A 16,308-nucleotide genomic window follows, 5' to 3' on the forward strand; every position below is an offset into this window, starting at 1 on the left:
CATAAGAGACAGGAGATATCAGTTGAAAATCTGATTGCATTTCTTGATGTTGAAGAAAAAGCTCGGGCTAAAGATACCACTGAAAAAGGAGGCGAGGTTCAGCCTACTGCTAACATGGTGCAGAGGTACCCACAGAACAAGAACAAAGGGAAGAACAAACCTGTTTTCAACAAGCCTACCAAGACTACTACCTTCAAGAAGAAGAAGTTCAACAAGGCTGAGCTAGAGTGCTACGCCTGTGGGAAGCCTGGACACTTTTTCAAGGAATGCCCTGACTCGTGCAGACCGCAGAGGGAAAACAAGCTCCAAGACTGTCAACATGGTGACCGCTAGCAATACTGATGGGTATGGTAATTTACCTATTGTGCTTTCAGTATTTCAATCATCTTCGTGGTGGATTGATTCGGGTGCTAACGTTCATGTGTGTGCTGACATCTCCCTGTTTACTTCTTATCAGGTCGCAAGGGATTCTTCCGTCCTAATGGGGAATGGGTCACATGCTTCTGTTCGTGGCATTGGCACGGTGGATCTGAAGTTTACTTCGGGAAAGATCGTGCAACTAAGCAGCATGTCCCTACTATGAACAAGAATCTAGTTAGCGGCTCCCTTCTATGTCGAGATGGATTTAAGGTAGTTTTAGAGTCCAATAAAGTAATCGTGTCAAGATTTGGACAATTTATAGGAAAAGGCTATGAGTGCGGAGGCTTGTTCCGCTTTTCTCTTTCAGATTTTTGCAATAAGTCAGTAAACCAAATTTGTGCTAGTGTTAATGATGATGCAAGTATTTGGCACTCTCGTTTATGTCATATTAATTTTGGTTTAATGTCTCGGCTATCCAGCATGAGTTTAATTCCAAACTTCACAGTTGCCAAAGGTTCTAAGTGCCATAGTTGTGTGCAATCTAAGAAACCTCGAAAGCCTCATAAGGCTACCGAGGAGAGAAACTTGGCACCTCTAGAACTCATACATTCTGATCTTTGTGAGATGAATGGTGTGTTGACAAAAGGTGGAAAGAGATATTTCATGACTTTGATTGATGATGCGACTAGATTTTGTTGTGTTTATTTGTTGCAAACTAAAGATGAAGCATTAGACTACTTTAAAATCTATAAAGCTGAAGTTGAAAATCAACTAGAGAGAAAGATCAAGCGTCTTAGGTCCGATCGTGGTGGAGAGTATTTTCCAAAAGTTTTTGATGAATTTTGTGAGGAACATGGTATTATTCATGAGAGGACGCCTCCCTATTCACCTCAATCAAATGGAGTGGCCGAGAGGAAAAACCGCACATTGACTGACTTGGTGAATGCCATGTTAGACACTGCTGGTTTATCTAAGGCATGGTGGGGGGGGCTCTATTGACTTCATGTCATGTCCTGAATAGAGTTCCCAACAATAATAAAGAGAAAACCCCTTATGAGGAGTGGGTTGGGAGAAAACCATCACTTTCTTATTTGCGCACTTGGGGATGTTTGGCAAAGGTCAATATTCCTATTCCTAAGAAACGCAAACTTGGACCAAAGACAGTGGATTGTGTCTTTCTAGGGTATGCTCAACGGAGCATTGCTTATAGGTTTTTAGTGGTAAAATCTGAAGTACCTGATATGCATGTTGATACTATAATGGAATCTCGTGATGCAACATTTTTTGAGAACATATTTCCTATGAAAGATATGCATAGCATTGCTAGATTTTCTTCTGAGATAATTCCTGAATCTAGTACAACTGATGAATATTTCGAACAATCACATGAGGAAGTCCTTGAGAAGGATAACAATGAAGTTCCTAGAAGGAACAAGAGACAAAGGATTGCAAAATCTTTTGGTGATGATTTCATTGTATACCTTGTGGACGACACACCCAAGACGATTGCAGAAGCATATGCATCTCCGGATGTAGATGATTGGAAAGAAGCTGTTCATAATGAGATGGACTCAATTCTTTCTAATGGAACTTGGGAACTAACTGATAGACCATATGGTTGTAAACCTGTGGGTTGTAAGTGGGTGTTTAAAAAGAAGCTAAAGCCTGATGGTACTATTGATAAATACAAGGCGCGGCTAGTGGCCAAGGGCTACACTCAGAAAGAAGGCGAATATTACTTTGACACCTATTCACCCGTTGCTAGAATGACCACCATTCGAGTGTTACTTTCCTTGGCTGCCTCTTATGGTCTTATCATTCATCAAATGGATGTAAAGACAGCTTTTCTCAATGGAGAGTTGGAAGAGGAGATCTATATGGATCAGCCTGACGGGTTTGTGGTAAAGGGTGAAGAGAGAAAGGTGTGCAAGTTGTTAAAATCTTTGTATGGTCTGAAACAGGCACCTAAGCAATGGCATGAGAAGTTTGAAAGAACTTTGACTTCTGCAGGATTTGTCATTAACGAGGCTGATAGGTGTGTTTACTATCGCCATGGTGGGGGCCCTCAAAAGCTCTTCCGTTTACATTACACGCTTATCATTATATGGCTGGCGATTCCTGTAGTGACATCGAGTGTGTGCGCAAAGCCACCGTTCTAATTCTTCATACAGGAAATAAGTGACCTGCATTATTATGCTTTATGTGTATGCATGACCAGGTACAGACATTACTCGTCATGAACTCTTCATGCATCCGCGGTGTACTACCCAACATAACCTCGCAATTAATGATGGTCAAGTCTTTCTTATCCATAAAACTATTTGACATGAAAGATCTGTAGTAGGAGTGAAGCCATGATTTTGTGTATCTAATCGTTAAATACAATTCTTAATAGGTTTAGATTTATGAAGAGATAAATAGGTAGTGGATGAGCTTCATCGTATATGTGGAGCCATGTCGAGTGGTGAGGAAAGGTACGATATGATGTGAGAGACCGTTCTTATTCGCCCTCACTTTATAGTGTGAGTGAAACTCGGGGTACATATAGAAAAATCAAATATTCAATAAGGAAGAGATAAAGAGGCCATAAAAAGGAGGGTTCTAAAAAAACTAAATAGAAATATGAGGGGAATAGCGAAGGAGAGACGGTTCTCCAGACAAATAACGCTACTATCTCTTTTAATGCCAGTACCTCATAGTGCTTCAGATAGGAGCATTACTACCAGCTACGATACTTCATCATAAGAGAGATCTACCGTATGTTGTAACACGTGTAAGGAAATACATATGTTCGAGATGATAATCGTATTGACTCTACTCAGAAATGGCTGTAATATACGAATATGGGCTCTTCCATCATGTCCCCTTAGTTCGTCTACGCTGAGCCAATTCGAGAGTGAACAGAGATGGCAATCATCTCTGACTTAGTGATAGATGAATTCTGCTTTCATAGATAGAGCTCTTGTCCAACCCGAGCTAGCATCGTTGCATGGAAATATCCCTACTCACTCACAGAGATTCCTTTCTTCATTTTTGCGTTCTGGCACTGAGTAACCCAGCTCTGAAGTCCTAACGTGATACGATATTTGGCACTGACGATCTAGTCAAGTGAGAAGGGCGGTCTAGTACACGCCAGGATGACTGCGGCTATTCTCGAAGAACAAGAGTGCACCGAGCACTGGCGGTTGGGTTACTGATGATGTACGAGGAATTAGGTATGCAGTACCTACAGAGGTCTCAGCCATGCTTGTGCTATGAATATGTGACCTCATAGGTCTGATCTCCAGCATTGGTGAATGTACTCTTTACGCAACAAGTGGGTATGTATTTACTCATGGTGGTGGCGCAGTGTCATGGAGGTCTTGCAAGCAAACCATATTGACGAGGTCAACTATGGAAGCAGAATTAACTGCTTTGGACACAGCTACTGTTGAGGCAGAATGGCTGCGTGAGCTCTTGATGGACTTGCCGGTTGTTGAAAAACCTGTACCGGCTATTCTTATGAATTTTGATAACCAAACGGTTATCGCTAAAGTGAACAATTCTAAAGATAATGCAAAGTCATCAAGACACGTGAAAAGACGTTTGAAGTCTGTCAGGAAGTTGAGAAACTCCGGAGTAATAACTGTTACGTATATACAAACAGACAAAAACCTGGCAGATCCCTTTACAAAGGGACTATCACGAAATGTGATAGATATTGCATCGAGGGAGATGGGTATGAGAACCATAGATGTTACACCATAGTAGTAACCCAACCTTTGTGATCGGAGATCCCGTGAATTAGGATCTGGGAAGAACAAGCTATTGGTTAACTGAGGAGAGTAATAACTTATGATCGTCTCCAAGTGAAGATGCAAAACTCTCAGAGCTGTAAGGCTCAGATCTGTAAGGCAGGCCGGCAACATGCCTTAATGTGGTTCTATTGGCTATAATTAGTAAAGATGCTGTCCTATAGAGCAGTCTTGAAAGAACACACCTATATGAGTTCTGACTGTAAACGTCGCAGTCTATGAGATTTGGGTGATCTCTAGTAAACTCACGAAGAGACCAGGGAGTATGACGTATAAGCTCCAAACCGCGGGGTAGCCTACTGGCGGTCAGGTACTGGTTAAGACTTTGAGTGAAACCTGTTCACACAAAACTAGCAATTCAAGGCATAGTCCATTGTCAAGTTATGAATGGATGTAGCTTAAAGTTCTAGGCAGAAGTTCAACTTAACAGTCTCTGCTGAAACACTGGTATATTAAACAAGTGGTGAGAGAAGGAAAATCTCTAAATGGGTATTTGAGATCTGGTGGGGGATTGTTAGAATTAATGGGCTAGGCCCATAGCAATTTCTGAAATCTCAAAGCCCATGTGTAAAATGGCAAGTGGTGGTGCTAAGTTTAGTCCCACTTTGGAAGTTGAAGAAGAGTTGGACCTCTTTATATAGTGGGTTCTCTCTACCACTCTAAGTGATGTGTGAGAAGAGAAAGGGAAAACCACACGCGCGCGCTCGCTCGCCTCGCCTCGCCTGGCCTGGCCTGGCCTGGCCGGGCCGGGCCGGGCCGTGGCGAGGCGAGGCGAGGCAAGGCGAGGCGGCGCGTACATGCGACATTTGCGTGAATGGTCCGCCGAAATCCGGTCCGTCTCCTTGCAGGAGCGCAGCTTCCTTTTGCCGTTTTATTTTTATGTCTTGGCAGACAAGTTTTTTGATTTCTTGTCCGGTAAGTATACGAATTATAAACAGAGTCGGTTTGGGATTGTGGTCGCGACACAATACCGCCTCTGGTCCTAATATATATACAGCTACCGGCTGCGGCCAGAGATACACCGAAAAACACCTAGGGTTTTGCCTCATCTCACAACTTGCGCCGCCATCGTAGTCTACTCCATCCCAAACGCCGGCGTGCATCGGCGCGTGGGAGAGCAGGTCTCCGAAACCGTTCGTCTTTGCGATCCTGCATCGGGAGAGGACGAATTAGGTTTTTGGGAAGCGCTGTGCGCGACTGCTCAAATTCCACGGGTCGTCTTCCGTCCAAGTCGGGCGGTGCTACTCATCGTCGTATTCATCGCCGTCAGCAGCAGATCGTCGCCAACATCGTCATCAACACTGTCGCACCCTTAATAGCTAACGATCAGTACGTCCAATATCCTCTGTTCATGTCTGTTTCTACAGCTACTGTTACGTGTTTGCTGCTGTTATGCATGTCTTGCTGTTCTTCTAGTTTGCTAGATTTTTGCATGCTAGTATCTCTTCTAGTCATGAATTATTTACTGGAATTAATCATGAACTTGCCTAATTTTCTAACACTACTTCTGCTGTCTTGGTATATATTTAAATAGTTAAATTATCAATCTAGAACTACACAAATGACTTATACATCGAGACAGAGTATTAGTAATAATATTCTGAACGCCTATTTGGCTTCAAGTTGGTCTGATTTGACATTTTTAATTCATACGTGTAGCTTCGATAGATCAATGATCTCTGCAAGCATGCCCTAATTGTTTCTGCCACTGACTGACTCCTTAGTTTTTTTATGCATGAAAGAGCTTACCGCCAAGTAAAATGAGGTAGCGTTACACAGCCTGCCGTCAAAGACTCGTCAAAGACTCTGATAGTAGGGTATTTTTCACGTCAAACGACTGTGATAGCGCAGTTAAGTCCTATCACCATCGACCTTGATGGTAAATTATGTAAACCTATCGCCAATGACTACGGCAATAGGAAAAAATGATCAGATCCCGATTTTTTTAAAAAACTAGGATCAGGTCTCGCTCAACTTTCGCAAAAGGGTCAAAACAGCAAATTTGGCCTCCTCCGCACCCTCACTTGGAGCGCCGTGTGCGCTTCCTCGCCTGTAGCAGCCGATGAGTCTTTCGTTTCAGCGGTGGATCCGCTCCGCCCGACGTCAAGCACAAACCAGGTAAGCAGGCTCTTTCACTCTCCCGCGCATCTATGCCCGCCGCCGCCACGCCGTCTGCAACCTGTAGGACTCTGTCGTCAAGTCTGTTGCTTCAAGCACTGCTCTCCATCGCCGCATGTAAGTATATCGTTGTCTTAGAGCATCTCTAGCAGACCCCGCATCCCGCCCCGACCCATAAAATAACCACCAAAATGCGGGTCAGGGCGGGAAAACCTGCCTGACCAGACACCGCATTCGCGGCCGACCCGTATTTTTTATTGCGGGGCGCGGCAAAAGATCTCCCCCGACCTCTAGATTCACGGGCTGGGAGGACGAACCGAGCTCAGCCCCTATCAGCAGCGAGATTTTGCAGGAGGGGCATTTCCGCGCGGCCGTTCCCGCTCCCCCACCCTCCGCCACCATTGCCCCGCCACCTCACGCTCCGTTGCATCTTCCCCGGCTGTCCTTCGCCGCCATGGATGACTCCCTGCTGTCCCCCGTCACCGTCGAGATCCCGCACGGTCAATCCCCTCGGGCGGATCTCGTCGCCGGCCATGTTGGCCCCGCTGTCGCCCAAGGTACCACAGCGCCTGCCCGCAAGCATCAGGGCAACATGGTCATGCAGGGCCAAAGTCCGTCCGCCCCGCCGCGAAGGCCCGCGCTCCGGGCGCCAATGCCGCTGCGCGATCCCGGCCGACGATGGAGAAGGTCGCCAAGGCCACCGGCGTAAAAAGGAAGAGGATTCCGGCTACAAAGAAGCCGCCTCCTTCGTCCACTCCCTCCGCCCCGGAAATAGGTTCCCCGACGATGCCGCTCAAAGGTGCTGCTCCCACCGCAAGCGAGGTGTTTGACGAAATGGCCGGAAGGTATGCGTCTTCGGTCATGGCAATTTTCTTTGCTTTTCGCCATTTGCTATAGCTCGTGACTTGTTGTCGTTCACTATAGCGGTGGTTCGAACAATGCAACTGACGGGTTCCTGAACTTGTTGGACATCAACGCCGTTGACATCGATCAAGCCCTGTTCGCCGCATTCGACTACAATGAAACGGGGGGGGGGCGTGGATGATCATGGTGGTGAGGAAGAAGTGGACGAGATCGATGAGGTAGCGTATGAGCAATCGCAAACAAAAACTGAGAAAAGCCAGAGATCGAAGAACTACACGATCTTGGAAGATCAAATCCTGATCGGGGCATGGAGTGCGATGTCTCTTGATGCATGCATGGGTACTTCTCAAACCGCCAAGAGGTATTGGCAAAAGATCGAAGATCAATACTTCCGCATGATGGCAAAGTACCCTAATAGGACTCCACACACATTTCGGTCGCTTCAAGGGTGTTGGGATGTGATCAAGCCTATGTGCAGCCGTTGGGCAGCTTGCTTGGAGCAAGTACGCAATGCACCTCCAAGTGAAACCGTGGAATCCGACTATGTGAGTTTGTTTTGCCTTTGTTCAAGTTGTGCACATCATATTGCATCATATGAAATGATTGCATCATTTCACTTTGTTCAAATTGTGTAGGACCCAACATAGATACAAAGACATGGAAGCTTCGGAAGGCAAATTCTTCAAACTAGAGCATTGTTGGGACTTGTTCAAAGAGTGCGAGAAGTGGAAGTTGATCGACAAAGAATCCCCACCGAAGAGAGGTTCACTTACAAACATGGATGAGGATGAGGATGATGATGGCCCAAGAAATTTGAACAAGCCCGATGGCGACAAGAAGACTAAGGAGAAGATGAAGAGAGAGCACGAATCATCGAGCTTGAGGGAGAAGATTGATGGCATGGTGCAATCAAATGAGTTGATGTTGTTGAAGTCGTTGGAGATCAAGAAAGAGTTGGCCGAGAAGAAGGCAAGGGAGAAGCAAGAAAAGTGGCAATTGCTCAAGGAAGAGGGGCTGCGCAAAGCGGTCATTGAGGAGAGAAGAGCATGTGCCGCTGAAAACAAAGCCATGTCTAAGTTGCTCGCCGAAGAGAACAAGATCATGACAATGAACCGCAATGACATGGATGACCTCACCAAAGAATGGCATGATATAGCAAGGAGAGAAATCTTGAAGAGGAGAATGGTTGCGTCGGCCAGCGCGTGTTACAGTGCCGGAGATGTTTTCCCTGCCCCATATGGTGCCAATGTCAATGATTTCGGTGCGGGAGTTGGAACAAGTGTCGGAGGTGGATTCGGTGGTGGCGATGAACTTCAAGATGGACTCGATGGCGTCGAGTGAAGATCGACCAAGATGATGCCGGACGTGGTCGTCACTTTTGCAAGACCCTCTTTTGCGTTTGTCCTACTAAACTGAAGCTTTTATTTGCGCCTAAACTGTGTTATGTTGTTTGAATTTAAACTTATTTGTCCAAACAGATGTTAAATTCGAGAATTGGGCGTCTTTGGTTTGCGGGTCAACGCGGCGGTGCCCGAGCAGACCCCCCAAAAAGCCGACCCGTAAAAAACTATATTCCGCGCATATCCTTTTATATGGGTCCGTGTGGGGGGTCTGCCTCTGCGGCCGTCCACGCCGGGGAGAATTTAATTTAGCGGCTCTTTCTAAAAGGCGTGCTGAGGAGTTGCAACTTAGAAGACTTAATTATGGGGTGGTTACTCTGATTCCTAAAACGAAAGATGCTGCAACTATCAAGCAATATCGGCCTGCAAAGCCCTTTTTCCGCGAACTGCAAACGCGTTTTGCAGGCCGGCGGGATGCGGGGTCTGCTAGAGATGCTCTTACAAGTGACTCCACAAATCACATAGATAGTTTGGGCAAGGCCGAAGTAGGATGGTGGATCAAGCTCCACTCATCTCTTCGATTTGACCATGACTTGTTCACCAATAGCAACCATTGTAGTGCCTGCTCCAAAATCTTTATTAAATTCCGTTGTTGATATTCAAATGTCAAGGCCGTCTCAACCTGAATTATCTTCCATGGCTGAATCTTAAAAATTAATGCATGTATCATTGCAAGAAAAATCATAGCACAATAAATCCTTGTGTAGTTATATTAGCTGAATAAGGCCTGAATGTTGGCTGCATTCACATGGGCTGGCTGATGAGGGCATTCGTTGGGCAAAGTTCGGTGCTGAACTTTTCAGACAAATGGTGTATCGGAGATTACAGTGCATACAAGATGGTCCTTGAGTTCATGGATACATTTAAATTGCATAACAATCAACATCGAAAGAGATTTTTGCGAGTGTTATTCCTTTTAATATCACATGATCTGTTGGTTTGATGAAATGTATATTGTAAATCTGGTGCTACATAATCCTTTTTTTATGATGTTGTTTCGTTTCTTTTGTCGAAAGATTTTTTTTATACTATGTGCAAATATATCAATAGGATGTCAAATATTCCAGGCTTAATCTATAATCTATATGTAGACCCGCCTTTTTCTATGCTTTGATTTCTGAGGCCTGATTTAGCTTGGGCACCCCTTTATTTTTTCCAGAAAATGGTGACATTTGTGCATCGAATAGACGCTTCGGCATTATCATATCTGTTATTAGTCTTCCCTTTTTTTTGTTGCTGGAATGTTATTGGCCTTCCTGACAGAGGTATTTGACATATACAACAGTAAATTTTCAGGCAGTATCCTTTGGTACAAGGTGCATCGCAGGTGCACCATTACTAGTTCAACGATGAAAAGCTGTGCCCGTCCTAGTTCTAGGAAGGCACCACAGCTCGAATGGTTGGGGCATCGAGAAAACCAAGAACAAGATGAATGGGAGCAACAGTTACGCCACAGTATCCCATCCCGGTGATGGATGAACACAAAGCTATTGTTAGATTTGATTTTACAGAGATTTTCGAGGACCCATCACCGTGGCCTTCGCGGTTACAGTAAACTACTATGAGAAAAAGGAAGAGTGGCAGTTCAATAACCAGACTAAAAATAAAGAACACCAACTGCAACAAATGCCAAGTCGCTAACTACTAGTCCCTAATAAGTGTCGTGGTTTTAGTTCAGAGTACTAGATCTTAGCGGTACTGCTGCAGGAGTAAAACGAGTACAGAATAACATCACTGATACATGGAGAACTCCAGGCAGAACCTTCCGTCCTGTAATTCCATCAGGAAAAGAGGCTTCCAAGAGATTCACAATTCAATCAGTCAGGAGAAACTTCTCCGGCACGGAATAAGGATCCAGCTCCAAACAGCCTCGAAGCTTGCCTCCTCCTTCGTTTGTCAGATGGAAGCAAGGGATCTGGTGAGAGAACTTCAGGTACTCATCCTTGCCTATGGTCTCCACAGTTGTCTCCTTTGTAAATACTGCCCTGTAACCATCAACCTTTCTTAACAGCCGAACTCGTATGGACGAATTAGTGTGGCAGAATATCTCCACCAACTGATAGTCACAGCTGCTAAAATCGCGTGCAGTCCATCCAGCCTTCCAGTCCTTGTAAACGGCCCAGACCTCACCAAGGCGAGGCACGATTTCATATTCGTTTCGTCTGCCAGTTGGTCTAGCAAGCACAAGACGAGAAAAGCATTCTGCTATTTCTGCACCAGTGTAAGTCATAAGGCCCTGCGCAGTGGAAACCTTAAAGGTTCCGCAGCCAACAGGCCGATCTTCTGTCACCAGTCTTCTCTCCTCCTCTCCCCGGGGGCATGCATCAAGCCATCTTGCTTGTACTTTGTTGTTCTTGAGATCAACACTCTCTATGAAGGCATAGTAATTGGGGAACTTATCGATATCGCTGTAGATGGACCAGATCTGCCCAGGTCCGAACTTGGGAAGCAGTCTTGTTTCTGAAAATTCATAGAACTCTGAATCCGGACATTCATATTCTGTTCGGACAATATCTTCAGATTTCTCACCAACATGTGTACATTCTACAGCAGATGGAGTGTTATGCTCTGTCTTCTCTTCTTTTGGCATCTTTGCAAACGTCCATGTGTTCATGCATGTCGCATCTTGCTTCTCTCCGTACCTAACGGATCCCTTGCGAGAGTTATTTCCACCTGATGAACCAGGACATTTGGCATCAAACTCCTGACATTTTGCTGAACTTTTTTCCAGGACAACAGAAGCAAAGGCCTCTTCCAAATGAAGGGGGAGTGCTGCAGGATCGAGCTCAAGACTTCCTTGTGGAACGCCTTCTCTTTCAGTTCCACACATCAGATGATGAGGGACACAATGTGAAAACCTCAGTGTGCTATCCCGCGGTATCGGGTACTCACTTCCCTCTTTTGACTGCATAAATAAGCTGACGAAACCTTTTATTTTTACAAGCGGCATGACGATGATGCTAGTTCCTGTAGTGAAATCAGAGACAACTTGAACAACCTCATACTCATAGTTTGTGTGGTTGCCAGCATCTGAACCCCAACCAATGTCCCATCCCTTAAAAAGGGCCCAAACTTCACCTTTCCTAGGATATATATCATAGGAGTTTCTCATCTTGCTTTTCTGACAGGAAATAGTATGAGAGAACATGCAAGTTTCTTGAGCTGTTTCTGATTTTCCACGCCTGAAATGTCCACAAGCAACAGGCAGTTCCCCACAAGACCAAGCCAGCTCCTCTTTATTTGTGGGATCAAACTCCAGCCAAATAAAGTGTACCATAAACTTGGGGGCCCTCTTTACCTTTGTAATTCGAGCATAAGATCTTGGCATACAGCTTCGACTATCATAGACAGCCCAGACCTGGTTCATTCTAAACTGATTTACACCTCGAAGTTGGTCAAAGTTGAAAAATTCAGGACATGATACTTTTGCTTGAACAATATGACCAGATAGCTCATCAACATCTGTACCTCCTACAGAAAATGGAGTGTTATGTCCTCTGTTCTCAGCCGCCGGTGTCTTTGTAAAGATCCCTGCATTTGTGCACGTAGCATGTTGCCTCTCCCCAACCTTCATGGATCCCTTGTGAGAATTATTTCCACTGGATGAGCCAGCATATTTGGCATCAAACTTCAGGCCTTTTAGTGAACTGCTTTCTGGAACAACACAGGTAAGAGCCTCTGCCAAGTTAAGGGGAAGAGCTGTAGGATCAAGCTCCAGAGCTCCTTCTGGAATGCCTTCACTTTCAGCTCCACTCATCAAATGATACGGGACGCAGTGTGAGAACCATACCGTGTCCTCCTGAGGTATCAGGTATGGAGTGGCCTCTTTAGACTGTATAAATAAGCTAATAAAGACTTTTATCTTTACAAGCGGAATGACAACGATACTGGTGCCTGTCGTGAAATCAGAGAGGACCTGAACAACTTCATATTTGTAGTTCTTTTGGTTGTGAGCATCTGAACTCCAACAAATATCCCATCCCTTGAGAAGGGCCCAAACTTCACCTTTCCTAGGATATATCTCATAAGAGTTCCTTCTACCAGTGAATATGGCATGTACAGGATGAGAAAAGTGTTTCGTGTCGGTGTAAATCGTAATACCACGGGTGGTGGAGACCCTATATGTTCCGCACCCAACAGTTCGATCTTCTACCAATCTTTTCTCCACCTCCCCATCAGGACAAACTTCCAGCCATCTTGCATGTACTTTATTGTTCTTGAGATCAACTTTCTGTATCAAGGCATAGCAGTTGGGACACTTATCTTTGTCACTGTAGAGTGCCCAGACCTGCCCAGGTTCGAACTTCTGAAGCGATCTAATTTCTGAAAATATTCCTGCATTTTTCCACACCCCAGCAAACTGTTGATCTGGACCAGAAGGAGCAGGTTGCTCAGTTGAAACATGTGCTATAAAGGGCTTCGAGCAATTCTGGCAGCGGACAAATTTCAACAAAATTGCATGGTGGTACTGATATTTGGTGCCACAAGTTGGACAGATGGTCCAAAATGTTTGTGGCTTTGCAGAGTTTGAGCCACGCAGCTGTTGTCGTTGACACTCATTATGGAGACTCATAGTAGTATGAAGTGAGATATACTACTTCCAGATAACAAAGGACAAACTGTAGACCAAAAAAGTAACTTGTGAGCCTGCAAAACACAGAATTATGATAACGAGTACACTCTAAAACAGAAGGACAGAAGCGCTTCTTGCTAGTATACAACAAGCAACAAAAGAACAACACTCGCTTTCTTGCCACCCTAAAAAACAAAATTAAATCAGAAGGAAGTAATATTTTTTAGCTATTGTTTCCAACATCAAATACCTGGTTTTTTCATATGTTGCATTATCTATTTATGTTTCATAAGATAAGGCAATAGGCTAAACATGTGGCAGATCAGTTTCTAGATGTATGTGCTCAACTGATCAGAAAGCACTCCCGCCCAGCAGGGTTCAGTTTCCTATATTCCAGTAAATTCTGCATATCACTGGAGGTTAGTCGCCATGGTTCTCCGGTGGATTGTGGTTAACGTGTATTTTGCTCTCCTTTTTGGTATCTTTCTCAGTATTTTTATGAAGGACAATTACAACTCCACCATAGGTGCCTTGTACTCTCTGCCTTCTCTGGTGTTCTTCTAATGCACAATGACACGCATTTAGATGCGTGTTCGAAAAGAAGAAAAAAGGACAATGACAACTGATAGCTTGGGAAGATAATAAAGCCACTCCATCCACTACAAAACGAAGAAAAATAATGGTGACCTTCATCAGTGACTTCAGTGAGTGGAATCACTTAATACATCAGATGTCTCTCTACCTTCTGTGCAAGTTCAGTTATTACACATCAAATTTGTCTTTATTCGATCATGTATTTCTTTAATGGTCTATTTTCTATTTCTTGATTCTTTTTATTAGATAAAGGAAAAGGTCACGTCGTCGTACTCCAGTTATCACCCAAACTACAATACGCGCAGTCCACTCATCAGTGGCCGGTTCTTCAAGCTCCACTGGAGAACTCCCTTACAAACTCTAAAGCTAATAATCACCTCCATTGGCTGTGAACCTCACCACCAACCATGCCATCTACTGCTACTTCTTGCTGGTTGCTTTATGTTATACTGGTTGAGCGAACCGATTTTGATAATCAGTGGATGTAATATAAACGATTCTGGAATTAAGAGCCAAACATGTTTTACTTTAATACCAGCTGGTGTTGTATCGATGGGACTGCAGATGCTTAAAAAGGAAGTGGCATGTGGATACAGATAAATATACTACAAGCAAGGGCACTGGATGTCGTACATGGACGAATTAAATTCAGAAAAATAAGACAGAATTTGCAGAAGCAAATCTTTCGTAGCAAGTTCTACAAGCTTTTTCTTCATATATATTTACTACAATGAAGAATAACATTTCGCAGCTTTTATATCTCGTAACAAAGTTTCAACGATATCGTGTGTAAATGTAATCGTTGGTGTCCTTGAAAATTGGCAGCATAATTTAACAAAAGCCTGAACCAAGAGCACATATTTTCTGTACAAAGCAATGTGATTGAGAAAGCATGCCAACGAAGATTCTAATAAGGTGTCTTTAAGTTCATTAGCCATGGATTAGTGAAATATTTTTACTATAATCATCACCATATTATACAAAGGAGAAAAGTAAAGTGAACGATCATAACATAACCAGCTAGGATTTAAACTATAATAACAGGCTCAAACATAGTGATGACTTGGTTCAAAATATATTGGGATTTGAGAGGTTTGGTCATTAAGTTGTGGCACCACTAACTGATGCCAAAAGGCCCGAGGCAATATCTTGTCATGCAGATGTAGTGATGACAAACAAGCAGATGCATAGAAATAAAATTATTTAGAATGCAGTCCAGCATGTAAATTAGCAGAGGAAACAGAGTTATGTGTATCTGCTTGTACATGTGCGTTTCAAAGAACGATAAGGTTGTAAACGGAAAATCAAGAGTTCATACTTACTGCAAGCCATGGGAAAATGTGTCTCGTTAATGTTTGTTTTCGACTTACCAGTGTGCTCACAATCGTACAAACTTAAAAAATATAAATGGCACATGCAACCACCAACCAATATCATTCTTATTATTACTTTGCTCCATCTCATCAGCACAGAAAGGATAGGAAGCTAAGAGAAATAAACAGAACAGTTTTCAGTTTTCACCCTTGATATTTTTCCGAAACAGAGGCAAGAGCTTCGCCTTGTCTCATTAACTAAGAAGATTGTTGCCCCATTAATCAGAGGAAAACTGTACAACAACCAGAATCTGCCTATTCGTCTTTCCCTCCAAAAGAACAGAGAAACAAAACTCTAGTTTGATAACAAAATTAGGGGGTGTTATAATTGTTATTTCAAGAAACAAAACTCTAGTTCTGCACCCCCTTTTTTGCTAAAAAAAATCAATTTGCCCTGTTTTTGCTATGAAAAACATCCCCCCCTCCCCTTTTCCCCATAACAGAGAAAGATTCTGCACATCGGAATTCAGAATCCCACTTTGACAATACAGAAGCATGTTTCCCAAACGACGAGACCAACAGAGATATCACGCCTTCGGTGCCTAGGAGTCTGAACAAACTGAGCTCATTCACGGCTACGAGCTTGGTGATCGTGACGAAGCAACCCAAAATCAGCGCGTGAAAGGGAACGGCTCAAGTTCCTCCGAACCCTAGCCGATCAAAAAGGAGATCCTAGATATCCAACCCAGCAGCCATCCAGATTTGCCCCCAAAAATCCAAAACTATCACGTCAGGACCTACGCTGTTCAATCAAATGCGGAGCCTTTTGTTGTCTCAGCGCATGCACGGGAGGTGACGGGAGGGGAGACAATGCACATACCTAAATCGTCGACGGCCGGCAATGCGCGACGATGGGGGCCTGCGGCGGATGGCAGCGGCAGGGCGAGGCCGACCGGACCGACGAGGAAGAGGAGGGGAAGAGGCAGAGCGCAGAGGGGGTTTAGTAGGAGGGGAAGTGAGGAAGGACGGTATGGAAATGCTGGATGCATGACATGAACCAACCAAGATTAATGCTGGGTTTACTTATTTTTTAAAGGATCCCACACTTTATTAATTAGAAACTACTACTCCCTCCGTCACGGTTTAGGAGGCGCACATGAAAATTCTCTGGGACCTAGGTGGTTATCTATTGATTGTGGGATGGGCTAAAAAATAGCATTCACACTATGCATGCATATAGAAATAGTATATCGAAGTACTAATTAGCTACTAGAAATAAATGCAATGCGCCC

The 16,308-nt window shown here is 44.1% G+C and overlaps 1 protein-coding gene and 1 long non-coding RNA gene across 2 annotated transcripts; one reads left to right on the forward strand and one right to left on the reverse strand.

Annotated features, from left to right (window-relative positions):
* Positions 1 to 279: 279 nt before the first annotated feature.
* Positions 280 to 544, forward strand: LOC125533665. Its single transcript, XR_007294325.1, has 2 exons — positions 280 to 345; positions 458 to 544. It is a non-coding gene; the product is annotated as an uncharacterized LOC125533665 (long non-coding RNA).
* Positions 545 to 9,957: 9,413 nt separating this feature from the next.
* LOC125538831 lies at positions 9,958 to 16,020 on the reverse strand. The gene is made up of 2 exons (XM_048702130.1): positions 15,897 to 16,020; positions 9,958 to 13,155 (listed from the first exon to the last, which is right to left on the reverse strand). Exon 2 carries the CDS (start codon positions 13,107 to 13,109, stop codon positions 10,350 to 10,352), a length of 2,760 nt encoding a protein of 919 aa, XP_048558087.1. The 5' UTR covers positions 13,110 to 13,155; positions 15,897 to 16,020; the 3' UTR covers positions 9,958 to 10,349.
* Between the last annotated feature and the right edge of the window lie 288 nt (positions 16,021 to 16,308).

Source organism: Triticum urartu, chromosome 2 (assembly GCF_003073215.2).
Source record: "Triticum urartu cultivar G1812 chromosome 2, Tu2.1, whole genome shotgun sequence".
NCBI lineage: Eukaryota > Viridiplantae > Streptophyta > Magnoliopsida > Poales > Poaceae > Triticum > Triticum urartu.